Raw genomic sequence first — 22,821 nt, forward strand, 5'->3', positions numbered from 1 at the left:
GTACTCACAGAGATCCTTATCCATGGTAGAGTGCCCTTTTCCATATAAGTTTGATCCCACTGAGCTATTCTTCCTCTCTAAGGTAACAAAGTCTTGGTTAAATATAACCCATACTATTGATGTTACCTTGTTCAAGTTCGCTTGGCATTTTTTAAACTCCAGTGTGACAGTGGATATGGGACTTCACCAATATCCATGGTTCCTCCAGTGATACAGGTTGTAGCCTGTCCAGGCCAGCCCATCTAGTGGGATTCTTGTTTATAACCTCCTGTGACATTTATAAAGGTTTAAGAGACAGTTTCTGGGCAATTTAATCATTTTGTTAATAAGGCCAGCAGGTTATTGATAAAATGATAATCATTTGGCCATCTCTCTTAGATCAAAGACAATCACGGTCATGGACTCAGTTAATATACCCTTCAAAACAATAGGTAGTCCATCAAACGGCAATCAAATCTAATTGGTTAATGTGATTGGAGGTGGGCTATATTAAAATGAAGGGCCGAGCATCTCTTGGATAGGTAAAGTTATTGTTTTTTATGCTTGTTCTCAAGGAGGACCATGACATTGGGAAGGTGATGTCATGCATGACTTGCAGAAAATTGAATTTAAGTGAGGCAGAGGTGTGCAAAGTCACCAGCTTCACTCTCTCCTCCAAAGACATCTGGATCCACTGGCAAGATATAGATCAGAATGACTCGAGATGGCCCCATGCAGTGGGAAACCTTGGCCTTTTTAAACTAAGGTCTTTCCCAGGTCTCAGTTTGTCTGAGACAACACCCATTCAGTGATTAAAGCTAGGTAAAAAAAATGAGGAAAAAGAATTGCCTCTTTTACCTAGTTAAAAATCAATATGTGAGGGGAAGACCCTCTAGCCAAAACAGAAACAACTACTATTTATCCTCACTCTGAGCCATTAGAACCCAAACAATGACCAAATGAGGTTTGGGCTGTGACCTGTGAGTATTAGTAGCTGCCCTACTGGGGACCCAACTCTGGTCAGTTCCAGTGAAGCTCCTTCCTTCCTTCCTTCCTTCCTTCCTTCCTTCCTTCCTTCCTTCCTTCCTTCCTTCCTTCCTTCCTTCCTTCCTTCCTTCCTTCCTTCCTTCCTTCCTTCCTTCCTTCCTTCCTTCCTTCCTTCCTTCCTTCCTTCCTTCCTTCCTTCCTTCCTTCCTTCCTTCCTTCCTTCCTTCCTTCCTTCCTTCCTTCCTTCCTTCCTTCCTTCCTTCCCTCCCTCCCTCCCCTCCCTCCCTTTTCTCCCTCCCTTTTCTCCCTCCCTCCTCTCTCTCTGTCCACATAAAGAATCATACCCTTACCTATGGGTGCTCTGCCTAAAGGAAAATAAATTTTAATCACTGAAACCTCCCAAGATATCTTGGGGTTTAAGGGATAGATTTCTTTTTTAAGGACAATACTTTAAATCTAAATCACTCCAGCTCTCATTGATTGTTCAACAATAGTATAGGGAAAATTCCTTGCAAGATTGGGGGGGGGGTCTGTCCAAGATTGAGGAGAGTCAATGCAATCTCATTATCTGTAATGTCCTTCAAGGAAACCTAACTTTATAAAATGAGGAAGTGGGGCGGAGCCAAGATGGCGGAGAGGAAGCAGCAAGCTGCCTGAGCTCTCCTTCTGTTCCCTCAAAACGAACATTAAATCAAGCCTCTGGACGGATTCTGAAACTACAGAACCTGCAAAGAGACAGAGAGACACAGTCCTCCAACCAGAGATAATTTAGAAGACTTCAGGAAAAGGTCGGTCTGACTCGGGCAAAAGGGAGGCCCAGCGCAGGGCAGCAACCCAGCGCCGAGGGGGTCGGGGCAAATCAGCAGGAGCTGCGGGTCACAGCCGAACAACTGAGGCTCCCGGAACCTGGTTCAAAAATCTGGTGGCCAAGAAGGACAGTGGAAAAACTTACCTGCACCGGCCGAGAGGGCCACGAACGGCGGGATCAGACGCCGGGGTCTGGCGCCTGGCTGGCCGAGCACAATCAGACAGGAAGTGCAGGACAGGGGATCTCCACACACCATAAAGGCCTCAGAGTAAAAGCCCGGTCACACAGCACCTATACACCTGCACAAGAAGCCCAAAACAGGGACCCTGGTGCCCCCAGAGCAGACCTCAACTTAAAGAATAATTAAATAAGCTGCAATAATGAGTAAGAAGCAAAAAAGAGCCCTCTCCATTGAGAGCTTCTGTATCAATAGGGAAGAAGCCAACACAAACTCAGATGAGGACAATAGCCTCAAATTGTCTACATCTGAAGCCTCACAAGGGAAGGTGAATTGGTCGCAAGAACAAAAAGCCTTCCTGGAAGAGCTCAAAAAGGATTTTAAAAATCAATTGCAAGAGGTAGAAGAAAAAATGGGGAGAGAAATGAAAGCAACACAAAAAAACTATGAAAAAAGAATCAGCAGCTTAGAAAAGGAAGCTGAAGAAAACAAAGCCTTAAAAAATTCACTTGGCCAAATGGAAAAAAAGCTGCATAATCTCACTGAAGAAAACAATACCTTAAAAAATTCACTTAGCCAAACGGAAAAAAAGGTACATAATCTCACTGAAGAAAACAATACCTTAAAAAATTCACTTAGCCAAATGGAAAAAAAGGTGCATAATCTCACTGAAGAAAACAATGCCTTAAAAATTAAAGTGGGACAGTTGGAAGAAAAGGAATCCATGAGACACCAAGAATCGGTCAAGCAGAATAAAAAAAATGAAAAAATAGAAGAAAATGTGAAATACCTCATTGGAAAGACAACTGATCTGGAAAACAGATCGAGGAGAGACAATTTGAGAATCATTGGACTGCCTGAAAGCCATGACCAGAAAAAGAATCTAGATACCATATTCCAGGAAATTATTAAGGAGAACTGCCCTGATATCATAGAATCAGAGGATAAAATCATCATTGAAAGAATCCATCGATCACCTCCTGAAAGAGACCCCAAAAGGAAAACTCCAAGGAATATTGTAGCCAAATTCCAGAATTATCAGGTGAAGGAGAAAATACTCCAAGCAGCCAGAAAGAAGCAATTTAAATATCATGGAGCCACAGTCAGGATTGCTCAGGACCTGGCAGCTTCAACATTAAAGGACCGCAAGGCTTGGAATATGATATTCCGGAAGGCAAAGGAGATTGGATTGCAGCCGAGAATCTATTACCCAGCAAAAATGTGCATTTTCTTTCAGGGGAAAAGATGGACATTTAATGACATTGGGGACTTTCAATCTTTCCTGGTGAAAAGACCAGAACTGAATAGAAAATTTGATCTCAACATACAAGACTCAAGAGAAGTTTAAAAAGGTAAACAGAGGGGGAAAAAAAAAGTTACCCTATTAGGTTAAACTATTTATATCCCTACACAGGAAGATAATACTCATAACTCTTAAGAACTGTAAATATATTTGGGCAGAGAGAAGGACTTTATATAGAGGGTATAAATATAAATTGTCTTTGATGTGATGATACAAAAGAATTAAGGAGATAAAAAGGGAGTCTATGGGGAGGAGAGGAAAGGGGAGGTGGAATGGGATGAATTATATCATATGAAGAGGTGGAAAAAAACCTATTATAACAGAGGGAAAGAAAGGAGGGGGGAACATGGTTTCAACCCTATTCTCATTAGATTTGACTCAAAGAGGGAATAACATATACGTTCATTGGGATAAAGAAACTTAACTCACTCTTTAGGGAAACAAAAGGGGAAGGGAAAGGGGGGGACTGAGAAGGGAGGACAAAAGCAAGGGAGAAAAGGGTAAAGAAAAGAGAGGGGGGTGATAAAAAGGGAGGGCAGATTGGGGGAGGCAGGGGTAAGAAGTAAAACGTCGGTGAGGAGGAATAGGGTGAAAGAAGGGGGGAAAAGTACAAAGGGGGTAAATAGAATGGAGGGGAATAGACAGTCAGTAATAATAACTGTGAATGTGAATGGGATGAACTCTGCTATAAAACGGAAGCGAATTGCAGAGTGGATTAAAAACCAGAACCCTACAATATGCTGTTTACAAGAAACACATTTGAAGCAGAGAGATACACACAGAGTAAAGGTAAAAGGCCGGAGCAGAATATATTATGCCTCAGCTAAAGTAAAAAAGGCAGGGGTAGCAATCCTTATCTCAGACAAAGTGCAGGCAAAAATAGATCTCATTAAAAGAGATAAGGAAGGAAATTACATCTTACTTAAAGGTACTATAGATAATGAAGTAATATCAATATTGAATATGTATGCGCCAAGTGGTATAGCATCCAAGTTCTTAGAGGAGAAGTTAAATGAGTTACAAGAGGAATTAGATAGTAATACTATACTAGTGGGGGATCTGAATCTCCCCCTCTCAGAATTAGATAAATCTAGCCAAAAAATAAATAAGAAAGAAGTGAAAGAGGTGAATAGATTACTAGAAAAGTTAGACATGATAGATGTCTGGAGAAAATTGAATGGGGATAGAAAGGAATATACCTTTTTCTCAGCAGTACATGGCACATTTTCAAAAATTGACCATGTATTAGGGCACAAAAACATCATAGTCAAATGTAGAAAGGCAGAAATAGTAAATGCATCCTTCTCAGATCATGATGCAATAAAAATTACATGTAAGAAAGAGCCAGGGAAAAGTAGAATGAAAATCAATTGGAAACTAAATAATTTCATTCTAAAGAATGAATGGGCCAAACAAGAAATCATAGAAACAATCAATAACTTTATTCAAGAGAATGACAATAATGAGACAACATACCAAAATCTATGGGATGCAGCCAAAGCAGTGCTTAGGGGAAAATTTATAGCTCTAAATGCTTACATGAATAAAAAAGAGAAAGAGGAGATTAATGAATTGGGCATGCAACTTAAAAAGCTAGAAAAAGAACAAATTAGAAATCCCCAATTAGACACTAAATTAGAGATCCTGAAAATTAAAGGAGAAATCAATAAGATTGAAAGCAAAAAAACTATAGAACTAATCAATAAAACTAAGAGCTGGTTTTATGAAAAAACCAATAAAATAGATAAAATACTGGTTAATTTGATTAAAAAAAAGAAAGAAGAAAACCAAATTACCAGTATCAAAAATGAAAAGGGTGATGTTACCACCAATGAAGTGGAAATTAAAGCAATAATTAGGAAATATTTTGCCCAACTGTATGCCAATAAATTTGACAATCTAAATGAAATGGATGAATATTTACAAAAATACAAACTGCCCAGGTTAACTGAAGAGGAAATAAAATCCTTAAATAAACCCATATTAGAAAAAGAAATTGAACAAGCTATTAATGAACTCCCTAAGAAAAAATCCCCAGGGCCAGATGGGTTTACGGGTGAATTTTACCAAACATTTAAAGAACAATTAATTCCAATATTATACAAATTATTTGGAAAAATAGGTGAAGAAGGAGTTCTACCAAATTCGTTTTATGACACAAATATGGTGGTGATACCAAAACCAGGCAAAGCAAAAACAGAGAAAGAAAATTATAGACCAATCTCCCTAATGAATATTGATGCTAAAATCTTAAATAAGATATTAGCAAGGAGATTACAGCAAGTGATCACCAGGATAATACACTATGACCAGGTGGGATTTATACCAGGAATGCAGGGCTGGTTCAACATTAGGAAAACTATTAACATAATCAACCACATCAATAAGAAAACCAACCAAAATCATATGATTATCTCAATAGATGCAGAGAAAGCTTTTGACAAAGTACAGCACCCATTCCTAATAAAAACACTAGAGAGTTTAGGAATAGGGGGAGCTTTCCTTAGAATAATAAACAGTATCTACCTAAAGCCATCAGCAAGTATTATATGCAATGGAGATAAATTAGAGGCCTTCCCAATAAGATCAGGGGTGAAACAGGGATGTCCATTATCACCCCTATTATTTAATATTGTCCTAGAAATGTTAGCTTTAGCAATCAGAGAAGAGAAAGGAATTAAAGGAATTAGAATAGGCAAGGAGGAAACAAAACTATCACTCTTTGCAGATGATATGATGGTATACTTAAGGAATCCTCGAGAATCAAGTCAAAAATTACTTGAAACAATTAACAACTTTAGCAAAGTAGCAGGATATAAAATAAATCCACATAAATCATCAGCATTTCTATACATGACCAACAAAGTCCAGCAGCAAGAGATAGAAAGAGAAATTCCATTTAAAGTAACGGTAGGTAATATAAAATACTTGGGAGTCTACTTGCCAAGACAAACCCAGGAACTCTATGAACACAACTACCAAACACTCTTCACACAAATCAAATCAGATCTAAATAATTGGAAAGATATCAATTGCTCATGGATAGGCAGAGCTAATATAGTAAAAATGACAATACTGCCTAAATTAATTTACTTATTCAGTGCCATACCAATCAGGCTACCTAAAAATTATTTTATACAGCTAGAAAAAATAATAACAAAATTCATCTGGAAAAACAAAAAATCAAGAATATCCAGGGAAATAATGAAAAAAAATTCACAGGAAGGTGGGTTAGCGGTACCAAACCTGGAGCTTTACTATAAAGCGGCAGTCATCAAAACTATCTGGTACTGGCTAAAAAATAGAGTGGTAGATCAATGGAATAGGCTAGGCTCAGGAAATGCAGTAGTAAATGACACTAGTAATGTAGTGTTTGATAAACCCAAAGACTCCAGCTTCTGGGATAGGAACTCAGTATTTGACAAAAACTGCTGGGAAAACTGGAAGATAGTATGGCAGAAATTAGGCTTAGACCAACATCTTACACCTTATACTAAAATAAGGTCAAAATGGATACATGATTTAGACATAAGAGGTGATACCATAGGTAAATTAGGAGAGAAAGGAATAGTGTACCTATCAGATCTTTGGAAAGGAGAACAGTTTTTGACCAAACATGAGATAGAGTATATTATAAAATGCAAAGTGGATGATTTTGATTATATTAAATTAAAAAATTTTTGTACAAACAGAAGCAATGCATCCAAAATTAGAAGGGAGGCAGAAAGCTGGGAAACAATTTTTGAGGCCAGTGCTTCTGATAAAGGCCTCATCTCTAAAATATATAGGGAATTAAATCAAATTTATAAGAATCCAAGTCATTCCCCAATTGAGAAATGGTCAAAGAATATGAACAGGCAGTTTTCTGATGAAGAAACCAAAGCTATCTATTCCCATATGAAAAAATGCTCTAAATCTCTAATGATTAGAGAGATGCAAATTAAAACAACTCTGAGGTACCACCTGACACCTATCAGATTGGCTAAAATGACAAAAAAGGAAGATAATAAATGTTGGAGAGGCTGTGGGAAAATTGGAACACTAATGCATTGTTGGTGGAGCTGTGAGCTGATCCAACCATTCTGGAGAGCAATTTGGAATTATGCCCAAAGGGCGATAAAGCTGTGCATACCCTTTGACCCATCAATCCCACTTTTAGGTCTTTTGCCCAAAGAAATCATGGAAGGGGGAAAGGGACCCACGTGTACAAAAATATTTATAGCTGCTCTTTACGTGGTAGCAAGGAATTGGAAGTTGAGGGGGTGCCCATCAATTGGGGAATGGCTGGACAAGTTGTGGTATATGAATACAATGGAATACTATTGTGCTGTAAGAAATGATGAGCAGGAAGAGTTCAGAGAAACCTGGAGGGTCTTACGTGAGCTGATGATGAGTGAAATGAGCAGAACCAGAAGAACATTGTACACAGTATCATCAACATTGAGTGTTGACCTACTGTGATGGACTATATTCTTCTCACCAATGCAATGGTACAGAAGAGTTCCAGGGAACTCATGATAGAAGAGGATCTCCAAATCCAAGAAAAAAAAAGAAAGAAAGAACTGTGGAGTATAGATGCTGATTGAACCATATTATTTCTTTTGTTTTGGGTGCTGTTGTTTTTTTTTTCTATTTTGAGGTTTTGCATCACTGCTCTGATTCTTTCTCTTGTAACAGGATTAATGCAGAAATAGGACTAATGTTATTATGTGTATATATATGTGTGTGTATATATATATCTATATGTATATGTATAGATATATATAGATATAACCTATATCAGATTACCTGCTGTCTAGGGGAGGGGGGAGGGAGGGGAGGGAGGGAGGGAGAAAAATCTGAAATTGCAAAGCATGTATAAACAAAAGTTGAGAATTATCTTTACATGTAACGGAAAAAATAAAATATCTCAAAAAAAAAATAAAAAATAAAATGAGGAAGTGCCTCTGACTCTCCCCAAGATATTGGTTATTAATCATTTCTCACACTCCCATAAGTTTATCATGAGGTGTGCTACAAGAAGGTGATTGGGGCCTTCTTTGAGCTCTTCTGACTTCATAATTATGGTTTATTAATTATGTTGAACCCATTTCCACTGGGTACCACCATGTTGTCCTTTGGATGTCATCAACTTAAATTCAGACCTTTTGCCCACAATAAATAATGTGTACGGCTACATAGACTACCAGCCATAAACACTGTTCTGTGTTATTCTGCTTACTGCTTTTAAGGAAATATACTTTGTGGTTTATTTGAAGTTTTTATATTTGGCAGTTGTGCTGAAACAAAAGTCATCAATAAAGAAATTAAGCAAAGGAAGAAAGGAAGAAGGAAAAGCCCTAAGGAAGAGAAAATAAAAGCTCTTATTATTAGAAGAGGACTTTGGGTTTTGGCTCAATAGTTCACTTTGTAGAAATGCAGCCCAGGAGATAGAGAAGAGAAAGTCAACTGACACAAAATCAATGTGAAATGAGGGAATTATCCCAAGAAAATGAGAAGCAGGTCTACTGGTTGGGTGAAGTCCAGTTAAGCACCATGAATCTGTATGAGCAAGTACAATTACATAGACAACCACAGAGATGTGGGTCTGGAAGAATGCTCAGAGACAAGTCAACCAGTAGGTCAACAAGTATTTATTGAATGGTTACTACATACCTGGCTCTGTGCTAAGTTCTGGGGATACCAATACAAGCAAAAAGAAAGACATTCCTTGGTCTCAACTAATTTCCATTCTAATGAGGGAGGACAATATATTTTTATATATTATATATAGGGAAGACCTCTAGTGGGCTGGTAGGTGGGGGTGGGGCACACTTCTAGGTTAGTCCATAAGAAGCTACTTCTGATGTGAAGACTATATTTGTCCATCTGTAACCCCCATCCAGTGTTTCTGGTTTTCTAGGATTCTGCTGACCCTAGAATGAGGTCCCTTCCTTTTCCATGTTACAATCATTCAAACACTTGGAGGTGGTCACCATTCCCCTCCCTCCAGGTCTTATCTCTTCCAGGATAAGCGTGATATAGTTTGTTCTGGTTTGGGGGTCTTTAGCTTTAGGGAATTTACCATCTAGCAGGAAATGGGTGAAAAAACTCCAAACCAAAACCCCGTTCTATAATACAACTCTGTATTCTCTATATAGGATGTCAATCAATCAATATGCATTTATTAAGTGCTCACTACATACTAGGCACTGTAATGGGTGCTAGATGATACAATGACAAAAATGAAAAAATCTCTACTCTCAGCAAGATGACTATTTTATATTTTAAGGTCCTTAAATTTCCCCATGTGCAGATGATCACCTGGGAGCCAGCCTTTGTGAGTGGCTATAGCTGAGTATAATCCATCATCCCTGGAGATGACCTGCTATAGCACTCCCTGATGTCAGCGTGTCAGGTTGTGGGATGACAGAGAGCTTGCTATTGCTGGGTTCCTCCCCTAAGTCTCCCTAGCCCAGTAGGACCTGTCAGAGTCTGGGCCACACAGGCATAAGCTAAGATAACCCTGCGGACAACACCCTTTCACCAAGAGGCACTGGAGGACTTTATGTGCAACGTATTAGGTTATACTTTTAAATTTTGGATCAGATCTGTGATTTCAGCAAACTCCCAGGGAGGAATCTCTCTCTATCAATGCTGATCAGCTCTGTTCAGGAATTCTTCATTTGGGGTCTGTGAACTCCCCTCCCCACAAAATCGATTATGATAATTGTATATTAAAAAAATTGGTCTTTGCAATCCTTTGGATTTTATTTTACATATATAAAAAACATGATTTTGAGCATTGGTTCACTGACTTCACTAGAATGCCAAAGAGGTCCAGGACACACGTACAAAAAAATGTCAACAACCCCTAATTTAAAGCCTTGAAGAGTCCTTTGGAGCACTTGAGAGGTTGTAAGTTGCTCAGAATCACATGACCACGATATGTCAGAAGCAGGACTTTATCATGGGATCATGAGAGCATCGAGTTAGACCCAGATAAAGTAGTTGTTCCTTACATAAAATAAAAGTAGACTTTAAATTGGAGGAAAATGATTAAATGAGACTTAAAAAGAGATGGCATTTCCTCCCAAGGGCTGCTGTTTTCTGGCTCTGCATGTCCTCTATGCCATGGTTTTATGTGTCCTCCCATCCCGTTCTTTCTCTCCTGGGCACACTCAAGTTTGCTACCATTGCTCCCAAAGTGTGGCCTTGGGAGCATAGGATGTGTCTCCAGACCTGGTCTGAGCAGGGCAGAGCTCAGCAGGACCATCAGTTCCCTGCTGTTAGAGGCTGACATTTTCCCCAGGTATGTCTAATGCCATGGTTTCCTGAGTGGTTTAGGTCATAGTAGGTGAAGCAATGGAAAGCTTCTGTCTTTCCCCATACACAACATAGCATAGTTCTAGATGCCATCTAACCCAAGTAAGGGGTCCTGAATTTCCAGTTCTGTGTTCAGGACCAAAGGTATGGTAATTTATGGTTCAGAGCCAGGAGCTCATTAAGGGGAGGCAGGCTCAAGTTCAATGCCCACCCAACACTCCCCATTGCCAGCAAGTGACCTCAGAACTGGAAATTCTGGTCTCTGCTAATATCTATGAACATGGAAACACTTTAATTAAAGAAATAGATAGTCCATGATTGTGGGCTTGACGTTTACAAGACAATCATTCTGGTAAAATCATATTCCATGAGAGAAATGGAAAGTTCTAATATGTTATTCCCAGAAGCCCAAGATTAAATTAATTTCATTTGGAATAAATCTCTACAAAAGTTATATCAGACATACCGGGCCGCTTCCGAATATCTCTCCAGACATCTAAACACTGTTGCCTGACGAAGATGATTCCGGAAATAGGCTGGATTTAAAACAATGCTCCTAGAAGAGATAAGATAAATGTGCATGTTGTTAGGCTTTAAAAAGATAATTACCAGAAGGATTTGGGAATGGGCACATATGCAGTCAATTTTGTACAGTATGTATATATTTTTAAAAAAAGATACTAATGAATGAGCCCTTATTCTCCTTTCCCTTGACAGCTATGACAAATGAACAAGCATTATTGAAAAGTCAATTAAGATTGCATCATAAAAGCAATCTTATTTATAGCATTGAGTATTTTTACAGATAGAGCAATTACTGGTAAAGTCTTTGAGCTGAAGTTACATTCCACTTAGCTAGCATATAACATAAGCCCCAGTGCTAATTTATTCATTTATATTTTTGGATCTGGCAGCAACTTCATATTATTATTTATGGGATATCTACCTACAATCAATAAAGGAAAAGATGGCTGGCTGCATAATTCTAGCAAAAAGGAAGTAATTGCTATTTTGGTGAAAATGCTCATTTAAGAAACATTATTCCGGCACATTTCCCCTCTCTCCCTCACCTGTGGATAAACAGTAGGTTGGAGAGGAGTGAGCCCTGGACTGAAATTTTGGAGGTCTGGGTTTTAGATGTTGCACTGTCACTGCCTCAGTGTATGTGACTTTAGACAAATCTCTGGGTTTCAATTTGCACCTCTAGAAAAAGAAAGAGCTGGAGTAGGTGATTTCTTAAGTACTTCCTGCCACCATAATTTGATGACAAATTTGGAAGTACTGGGACTCATGGTTCTTGCGATCCTTGTATCTGCAATTGACAATGAAATCTTCAGAATTAGAATCCCTGGGGTAGAGCAGGGTCCCTTCTCCATGTCCATCTGCCTCTATCCCCAGCACAACTAGAGAGAGGGAAGTCTGCTCCATTCCTCCAATATATGAGGACAAGTAGGGATTGCTTTTTGAGATCTTCACAGAAGCAGTAGCTCCTTATGTACAAGGGAGAAATACAATAAAGGAGGCAATCTGTGCTTTAAAGGATGCTCTGATTAACAGAGCTGGAAGAGACTCCAGAGGTCGTTCATTCGTTCGTTCGTTCGTTCATTCATTCATTCATTCATTTATTGGCAATTGGGGTTAAGTGACTTGCCCAGGGTCACACAGCTAGCAAGTTGTCAAGTGTCTGAGGCTAGATTTGAACTCAGGTCCTCCTGAATCCGGGGCCGGTGCTCTATCCACTGTACCACCTAGCTGCCCCTCAAATCTCCGATATTTTGCCTACTTTGGACAAGTTGCTTATCATCTTGGTGCCTCAGTTTTCTGATCTGCCAAATTATGGGGTCGGACTTGATGACCCCTAGGACCCTTCCCCACTCTAAATCTGATCCTTTGTCTCCAAACCCAGGGCTCTCTCCAGGACTGACATTATCTCTACCACAAATGTGTGCTACAAACCAGCAACCCAGTTCTTCCTGACTCCACATCCCATGTATGCTTTATCCACCAGGCTCCAGTGCTTCCCTGAGACAAGAGGCATCCATGTAAAATCCACAGACAAACATTAGAAATAATTGATTCCAATCCCTAAGATTTAAAAATGAAGGAAACAGGCCCCAAGATGGAAAACTGCTTGTCCAAGTTTACCCAGCTGGGAGGGGATGGAGTTAGGACTCCTGACACCAAGGCTGAGGCTTCTCTGCTACACTCTGCTCTTCCTCCCTTATCATGAACCCTGAATTAATGGAGTTTGAATTAATGAGATTTTGCTGCATCTGTGGGTGAAGAGTTATGCAGATACAAGAATTACTCACTTGAGGACATTAATCATTTTTCCTTTACTTTGAGTTCTGCTGCTTTTAAAAATCTACCTTTTGGTGCTTCCCATGGAAAAAAAAAGAAAATAAGAAATGCACAGCATGGATTTATTTCATATCAAGATAAAATTAATAGAACCAGGTAGCACTTTTAATTTTAGGAGAGAAAAAAAGAGAGAATTATTCTACATAGAAGAGACATATCATTAGAGTACTGGAAATCAAGGGGCTTTTAAAAGACCATGCATATATTAACTATAGCAGAAAAACAGAATTAAAGAAATAGGATTATTCTGTTATTTTCATTGCCTACCCTAAGCATCTAAAGTCTATCATGCACATACACACACACACACACACACACACACACACACACACACACAGAATCCTCCTATAACTAGGAATGTTTAAAACATTTCACTATCTTTTGAGAAGGGATGATTAACATATCTGTTCCTAATGCTCTGGAAAATTCTAAGTAATGCATTCTATTTTGCAATAGCATTTACTTACTTTTCTCCCTTATCCTAACTATCATTTATGGAGTACTTAGACAGTACATGTCACCATATTAAGTATTGTAGGTTGTGATAAAACACAAATGTGATTTTCTTTTTCTTTTTGAATTTTTGTTAAAGTGAAAAACAGGGCTAAGGATAACAGGAATGAATAAATGACTGTTTGAAAAAACACCCCACATTTATTAAGCCCCATTTATGTGCCAGGCACTATGCAAATTGCAAGGTTACAAATGTGAAGTAAAAGCAGACCCTGCTCCCAAGAAATATACTCTAGAAGGGAGTAATAATAGATATTTAAGCATAGTGGCCAGTGTTTTGGTTTGGAAAGTTACAGGGATAAGGAGTGGAGTCACTGGGGAGTAGAAAAGCATCCTTTCCAGAACTAGTTCTGGTACTAGTCAGTCCAGCTACCACTAGGGTAGTGAAAGAAATTCTGTCAGAAGAACTGATGGAGTTTGTGTTAGGGAAAGCCAATAATTAGCTCTTGATGACAAGATTGAAATTAGGAGAAGTTGCAGTCCTGAAGTGAAAAGATACTTGAGTGATTGAATAGTTATTGAATATTAGATAAAAATTTCAATAGATGAAGGCATTTTGTTCAATCATTAGTCACCAAGGTGACTGAAAGACAGTATATATTTTTTTTAGTCAAAGTAAAGATCAGAGATTATGTAATTAGAGAAGGGTTGGTGTCTGCATCAGTGAAGTAGAATGTCCACATTGATGAAGCCTTAAATATCTGAGCTATCTCTAATTAAAGTCTTACTGAGAATATCTCTGTATGTCCCATTTACACATTCATGAGGGTTGGCGATTGCTCACTCATTAATGGCATCCTCTCTTGATGCAATCCAACAAACATTAATGTTTGCCCAACATGAAGTGAATTGAATTCTCTTACCTGAGGGTGAGTTAATTTTGTGAGATGGACTCTAGTCATGCTACTTAAACTTTACATCTGGTGAAAAATGGGTGAGATCCACTAAATGAGCTTCACATGATTTCGTTTTAAGGGAGGCAATTGAGGTCAAGTGACTTGCCCAGGGTCACACAGCTAGTAAGTGTTAAGTGTCTGAGGTCGGATTTGAACTCAGGTCCTCCTGAATCCAGGGCTGGTGCTCTATCCACTGCGCCACCTAGCTGCCCTCGCTTCATATGATTTTGGGGGGAGGCAAAGACAGGGATGGGCAGAAGACAAGTCTCTCCTGGTTCTAAGATTCCCTGATTTTTCAAATCAGCTCTAAAATGTGACCAAAGGGGGCACCTAGGTGGCTCAGTGGATAAAACACCAGCCCTGGATTCAGGAGGACCCGAGTTCAAATCTAGCCTCAGACACTTGTCACTTACTAGCTGTGTGACCCTGGGCAAGTCACTTAAACCCCCGCCCCACCCCCCATTGCTCTGCAAAAAAAGAAAATGAAAGAAAAAAAAAGTGACTAGCTCCAGAAAAAAATTACTCTGAGGTTTAATTTCTCTCAAATTCTGCTAGTTTCCAACATGGCAAATATATTAGATATTAAATTATATATTTATAATATGATATGTATTTGGTAATACATAATATATAAATATATAAAATAATCTACAATACAATATATAACTAATAAATATTTATTAAATAAGTATTAAACATATTTATATTTAGTATAAATACATAGATATACAATTTATAAATTATATTAAAACTATTATCACATAATCTTATCACAATGCTATGTAATATATTGTTGTTTGTCCTTCATTTTCAAAGAGGACCAATGGCATCATGGGGTGATGTCTTGACTCATGGATGAACTGGATTTAAGTGTGGTGGAGTTGCACAAAATCATCAACCTCACCCTCTATTCCAGAGTCATTGAAGTCCTGAGGCAGGACTAATGTCAGGACAAGTAGTGATGGCCCAGGATGTAGTAGATGATCCTGGCATGTTCAATGTTTGGCCAAACTCTAAGCACTCCACAGTACTTGCTTCAGCCACCTTCATGTCTATTGGAGAAAATTGTTCTCATCCACCCATTCCTCCAGGGAAAGTCCTCAAAATCTTGGGGTAGACACTCCACTAAGTCACCAGTGGGTCTGAGGCTCGTCAGTTACCCTCAATCTGGTTTAGCCTTGTGTGCCTAGACAAGTTACCAGGGTGTGGCCACTGTACATGTTACAGCTTCTTGGAGCCACAGGTGAGAGTTGAGTGCTGGATAAACAGCAAAGGGGGATGAGCAACCCTGAAAAGGGCTAGGGAAGACTTGACACCAGAGGTGCCAGTCCTCCTTGAACAACGCAACTAACTATAATACTTTGCAATGACTGCTGGAGAGACTCAGGAGCTGGAGACACAAACAGCATTGACAGAGCACTGGACTTGGAATCAAGACTTGGGCTTGAATTCTGCCTCTGACCTTAGCTAGCTGTGTCATTCTGGGTGCACCACTGAACTTCTCTGTGCCTCAGTTTTCTCATCTGAAAAATGAATGGGGTGGGGCTTCTAGGATCCCTGTTAGCTCTAAATCTATGATTCTATGGATACGAGAATTGCATCCATTGAGGCTGATATTCAGGGCAGTTAATGAACATCTTTCTTTCTGCCCACACTTTCACAAACCAGGCAGCAACCACTGGCCTGTACAGGAAGTAGTCATAGTTTACAATGGCAACATCGATTTCTCTCAGGTTATCGACTCTGGTTTGACTAGGCAATAACATTGGAAGAAATCCATAATTGCCTGGTAGTTAGCAATGCTCTTCTACCAGCTGTAGAGCAGAATGTAGACTGATCATTTTCAAAAGAATGTTGAATCCTGGCATAATTTCACCACCATAGGCTTCTCAGCTTTCTTTGCTCTTTCCTAACTTTAAGAGAGACACCAGGATGGTATAGTGGGAGGAACACTGGACTGGGAGGGAACCCAGGTGCCCATTCAAACTCTGTTGCCATGGAAAAGTCACTGAATCTCTATAGGGTTGGATTTCCCCGTATGCAGAGGTCATTTTCTCTTTCTTCCTATGTGCAACATTTAAGGCCAAGTTTAGAAAACATTGCATTCTTGGATAGTTGATAGTTCCCAGAGTCTCTTCACTATGGCCCTTCTCTATGATCTTTTCCAACCACCAAAAACTTGGAATCTACCTCTGGTTCCCCCTAGGCTTCTACATAACTTCCTGAAGCCTCTTTAGTATGCTCCCATAGCACCCTGCCCCCAGTTCCATTTTCAGGCACCCCTTTATGTGTTGTCTTCTCCCATGTAAGGTCCATGAGGGCAGGCACTGCCTTTCTTTCTTGTATTTGTATTCCAGAACTTAGCACAGCACCCAGAACCCAGCAAACAGTAAATACTTTTTTCTCATTGTTTCTATGTATCTATCCATCCATCCATCCATCCATGTGTGTATGTGTGCAAAATCCCAATAAATTCACCAATGGTATATGATACATTTTATGGCTTGAATATTTAAATAGAAATGATGAAACACAAAAAATATTGAATGTGGAAATCATTAGGTTCACTAAGAATAAGACAAAACCCAGTTAACCTCATTTATTGTCACAGAAATTGGGCTGCTCTCTGATCATTTGCTCCTCTGTCTTGCCAGGTGTTTCCCCTTGTCTCCATCTCTGATTCAGGTCTACTTATACTCTGAGACCAGTTCCTGCTCTTGAGATGAGGTGCACAGGGAATCCTTTGACAGAGTACAAAACTGCTTTATTTCCCCTGGGGTTTCAAAACAAGCCTAGATTTTTTCTAGATTCTGTCTCCTTCACTTGTCTAATCCCACATGACTGGCTACTCAAGTCTCTGAACTATGTTCCAGCTCCCTTACCCAAGTGTCTTCATTCTTCAAGCCTTGCCTGTTTGCCAAGACTCTATCTGCTATCCAGAACTGACATTCAGTACCAATAAAGGCTCTTCACTCTACTGTCCCCTCATCCTAAACCCCAGTACTTCTCCCAGGCCAGGCACTAATTGTCCTTGAATTTTTCCATGCATACTTTCTTTTTTCCTTGTTTCAGCCATCCTGCTTAGAAATCCTCGCTCTCAGGCTATATCCCATTTTGGTCCCTTGTCCAATGCTAATATGTCCTTCCTAGACTGTTTGGTACAACAGGAGAATTCCATAGAGGTAACATGTCTTAAATTTAGCAAAACATTTAGCAGTCTCCCATGATACCCTTGTGCATAAGATAATGAACTGGGTGAAGGTCCTCCTGGAGAGAATCATAGCTGGTTGAAAAACTGTGCCCACCTGTTGTTCAGTAATGATTCTGTCAAGTTGGAGGCCAACTGTCATTTCTTTTGTCGTTTTTGTTTTTTTTTGTTTTTTACTGAGGCAATTGGGGTTAAGTGACTTGCCCAGGGTCACACAGCTAGTAAGCGCCAAGTGTCTGAGGTCGGATTTGAACTCGGGTCCTCCTGACTCCAGGGCCGGCGTTCTATCCACTGCGCCCCCTGGCTGCCCCGCCAACTGTCATTTCTCCAAGGCTCTGTCCTTGGTCCAGATATCCAGTAATTTTATCAGTGACTTGGATGAAGACACAGAAGCTCTGATTATCACCTTTGTTAATAACTAAGAGAGGAAGCTAATGTTTCATGTGCGGCAGATTTAGTATTGGACTAATTTTATTGACCCCTTATACCACAGTTAGGTTTAAAAACCCCAGACACTTAAACAAGTGTAGGACCGGGGAGACATACATGATCAGGGTTAGTAAAGACAGATGTGAAGAAAGATCTGGAGATTTTAGTTGGCCACAAGCTTAAATATCAATCAAATAAGCAATCAATGAACAAACATTTATTAAGCACCTTCTCTGTGCTGGGCATTCCCTTTCAAGTGGGACATTGATAAATTGGTGTGCTTTTAGAGAAGGGCTACTAGAATGGTTTATCGATACTTAGAGTAGTGACTGGGGGCAGCTAGGTGGCGCAGTGGATAGAGCACCGGCCCTGGAGTCAGGAGTACCTGAATTCAAATCCGGCCTCAGACACTTAACACTTACTAGCTGTGTGACCCTGGGCAAGTCACTTAACCCCAATTGCCTCACTAAAAAAAAAAAAAAAAAAAAAAAAGAATAGTGACTGGCGCATAGTAGGCATTTAACAAATGTCTATTGACTCACTGACTAGTGAGGTGTCTGGAAGCCATATCCAGTGGTTGGTGAAAACTCATTTATAGGAGGGAAGCTTTACACATATTTATTACAAGGGTTTTGTTTTTCTTCCTTTTTTCAGTTTAGAGAGGGGGAAATGTGGGAAAGAGAGAAAATAAATGCTTGATAATTCAAAAAAATTAACAAAAGAAAGACATGTACTATTCCTTATTTGAATAATGATTGGCAGATTGGGAAGTCATAATGAAAGACAGAACAAAGTGAAGATGAGAATGATAATAATCATAACTTCTGACAACTATAGAGAACTTTAAGGTCTACAAAGCATTCCATATCCCTCATCTCCTTTGGCTCTCACAACAATACCATGAGGGGGACAGCTAGATGGCGCAGTGGATAGAGCACTGGCCCTGGAGTCAGGAGGACCTGAATTCAAATCCGGCCTCAGACACTTAATACTTACTAGCTGTGTGACCCTGGGCAATTCACTTAACCCCAATTGCCTCACTAAAAAACAAAACAAAGCAAAAAAAACCCAAAAAAAACCAAAACAAAAACAATACCGTGAGGATGGTGCTATACTTTTTTTACCAGTAGGGAAACTGAGGCTAGAAGTTGGCCAAGATCAGGTAGCTAGTGTCAGATTTAAACTCAGGTCTTCTGGACTTGAGGTCATTACAGGAAAATATAAAATCTGGGGGTCAGAGAAGATGAAAGGTATGTGGTATTCCATTAGTAATACCCCCACGTGGGTTGAACTGATAAAAAAAATCACCTTCTGTTCTGGTATAGACAGAGCTCACATATTTAGGATTTTTTTTTTGTTCCTTACAAACTTTTCCTTTTGTTTAGATTTCTCAGGAGGAGCAGGACCTGTTTAATCTACCACCATTTCTTCATTCAGTGACTCTTTTTTTTTTTAAATTTTTTTTTTAGTGAGGCAACGGGTTAAGTGACTTGCCCAGGGTCACACAGCTAGTAAGTGTTAAGTGTCTGAGTCCGGATTTGAACTCAGGTCCTCCTGACTCCAGGGCCGGTGCTCTATCCACTGCACCACCTAGCTGCCCCATTCAGTGACTCTTTATTGAGGGCCTACTCTGGGCTTGGAGTTGAAAGTCACAGGGCCTCTGATCTAGTATCTTTTTTTTTTTTTTCCACAAGGAAGGAAACAAGGAACAATGGTCCAGGTAAGTGTTCCTTTCTCTGACTTTTGGAAACAGATATTTATTTAACTATGAAAATCCCAAAGGGCCAAGGTCAAAAGGAATAAGAGGTTATAAAAATGATGTAATGGCAGGGTAGCTACATGGTGATATAATGGAATCCCAGGAAATCAGTCCTTTTTACTCCCTGGGGCCACATCTTGAGAAATCAAGGAGGGTTAGTCCTAAAAAGCAAAAATAAGGGAATGAAAACCACCTGCTTACTGCAAAGAGGAGAAATCCAAGTGTTCACTGGAATTACCTTTCCTTTGCAAGTGTGCCAGAAGAATGGAAAGTCCAATTTGATTCGTGGTGGGGGGTGGGTGAGAATGAGCATTTATAAAAGTCTTCGCGGAGGTAGTTAGTATTAACAGGGTTGATATTTGAAAATGGAGAAATTACTATAACTATTAGGAAAGCTTAAATAGCTATTTATAAACTGGCATGGGAACATGTTTTTGCAAAAATGGGGAAAGCAACCATAACTTTTCATCAGGAAATGTCATTTAATAAACACCAAGGATCTCCTAAGTGAATAGCAACATGCTAAGTGCTGTGAGTGTGTATGGATGATACTTAGAATGGGCCTATGATCCCAATGGATATCCAGTAGGGTTATCATTCCTTCTGACCTCGGCCCTTTGGGATTTCCATAGTTAAATAAAACTCTGCTTCAGCAAGTCAGAGAAAGGCATAGTTCCCCAGACATTTCTCTTTCTTTTGATATGAAGAAGTGACACAAGATCAGAGGTCCCATGATTTTTAATCTGAATGCAGAGTAGACCCTCAACAAATAGTCATGGAATAAAGAAATGCTGGTGGACTGAAAATGTCCTGCCTTCATTGCAGATAACCTTGAAATGTTTATTCCCTTTCCTTTCCAGTGTTTAGCACCGTGCCTTGTATATAGTAGGCACTTAATACTTGCTTATTGCTTGGTTGATGTATACTCATCCAAAGGTGATAACTATGGTCGAGGAGATCCTGCTTAGAGTCCAAGATGAAGAGGGATTCCTTATAGAATTTGAGGCCCTCTGGATGTCTTTGTTTATGGATGACATAATGCTGGTTGAACTCAGAGACAATATGATGTAGAAGAATAATCGTTATCATTACTTGAAAGAGTTTAGATGAACTAGCCACATTAACAAATGGATGACAGCTGTTTATTAGCCATACTATTGCAGTTAGATGGGCAACCTCTGTTCAGAATTTGCCCACTGGTTTGGGTATCTTCACACAGCCCTTGCCCTAGAGAAGCTATAGTTGGACAGGTAAGAGGAGCATGTTAAATTCGATGTTTCTTGGACTGAAGTGGAAGTTAAGTAATGATATTAACCCTCCTAGATAACTTTGCAGCCATCAAGAGCGCTATACCGCTCTGCAGTCAGATGTGACCTGAATGCTCACCACTTGCCAGTGCCTCAGTTTCAATGTTTCCATAATGCTTGGCAACACTGGATTCCATGAAGATTTGGATGCATTATTTCAGACTATTATTCACAAATGCTCTATTCCAAATCACTTAACTGGCCACATGGCGTATCAAGGCAACAAAAACAATGAGATCCAGCAAAGTCTGGAGCCTAGGGCAACACTGTCTACTAATATAAAAGCTACAGACCTTCAATTTAACCTCCTTATTCCTCCTCCTGGTCCTCTTTTCCTTCCTCTTACTTCTCCTCCTCTACCTCCTACTCCTCCTCTTCCTCATCTCATCCAGGCTGGACTTGTTGTGGCCATCAATGGGCCTGATCCTGCTACTAATGGGCATGGAAACATGGACCTGTTCCATTTTCAACCTGGTCTGGTTTGCCCTTCCTTAGGCAACCTTGTGGTCTTCTACTCTTGGGAGCTCCCTAGATTGGGGCTGGTCTCAGTGCAGCCACCCAATAAAGTTTAACTCTTTACAATCATTAGATTGTAAGCTTTTTGAAGGCAAGACTTGCCTTTTGCCTCTTTTTGAACCCCCAGAGCTTAGCACAGTGCCTGGCACATAATGTTTACCTAATAAATGTTTATTGATTGATTGGCTGTAGCTCAGAACTCCTGAGCTCAAGCAATCCAGCAGCCTCGGCCTCCTGAGTATCAGGGACCATTACACCTGGAATGGCTTCATTCATAAATGGCATTCAAGTGCTGTTTTAGCAAGATTATTCTGGCAGTAGTACGCAGGAGGCAGTAGAATAGGGAGAGAGTAGAGGATAGGAGACAAGTTAGGAGGCTATTTGAATACTCCATGGAGCTGGTGGTGAGGGGCTGGCCCAGAATGGAAGCAGAAGACATGGAAGGATTCCAGAGATTACAAAGAAGAACCTGAAGACCTTGGTGAATGATTAGAGGTGAGGAGTTAGGGAGAGGAAGAAGTCAAAGGTTTTGAAACTCAATGTTGACAGTGATGGTGTCATCGATAGGATTATCAAATTTCAAGAGTGGAAAGGGACCTCCTAAGAGAATGAGTGTAGACGAACCCCTGCACAAAGTAATACTCTTTCCTTGACATCATTGATAAACTGTTATTCAGTCGGATGAGTGGGTACATCACTGTAATCTCAGTTACCAAGGCTTAAATACGGTCATCCCTTGGAAGGGGAGGGGGCAGCACCAACTGTCTAAGGAGGTCCAAACTGGCCCAGCTTAAGAAGAGGGCAGGTCAAGGCTCCCAAGCTGATGGTCCATGAATGGTCTCTACACTTCTAGCCTCGGGGAGATAGGAAGATCGAGTCTTGAAAACAAAATAAAACACCACCTCCCTCCAACACCCCCAAACTTGTTGTTCAGCTTTTGTTTGAGGATCTTCTGGGACAAAGAAGGATCATGGCATCCTGCTGTCAGGGATAAGGAAATAAGACAGGTGGTTTGGGGGAATGGTTACAGGATTACAGCATCAAAGATTCAGAGCTGGAAGAGACGTCTAATCCAATCCTCTTTATGAAATAATGAGTTTTGTGTAGACATCTTGCATTGACTGTGATACCATGAAGCCTGCTGCAAAGACATGATTAGAACTGGGGAGAGAGGTCATGGAGAGTTATAGATTTCAGAGTTCTTTTTCTGTTAACAAAGAGAGCTGAAACTGTGAAATTGGATAAATTTATCTGGAAGAAAGAATATAGAGA

The 22,821-nt window shown here is 39.9% G+C and overlaps 1 protein-coding gene across 1 annotated transcript in view; it reads right to left on the reverse strand.

Moving 5' to 3' along the window:
* SPATA16 (spermatogenesis associated 16) overlaps window positions 1–22,821 on the reverse strand; it is a 269,868-nt gene that overhangs the window by 144,479 nt on the left and 102,568 nt on the right. The window contains exon 3 of the mRNA XM_043998358.1: window positions 11,027–11,116. Within this exon, the coding sequence (XP_043854293.1) occupies window positions 11,027–11,116 (90 nt within the window). The remainder of the gene's footprint in view (window positions 1–11,026; window positions 11,117–22,821) is intronic.

The sequence above is a fragment of the Dromiciops gliroides genome, chromosome 3 (assembly GCF_019393635.1).
Source record: "Dromiciops gliroides isolate mDroGli1 chromosome 3, mDroGli1.pri, whole genome shotgun sequence".
Taxonomy (NCBI): domain Eukaryota; kingdom Metazoa; phylum Chordata; class Mammalia; order Microbiotheria; family Microbiotheriidae; genus Dromiciops; species Dromiciops gliroides.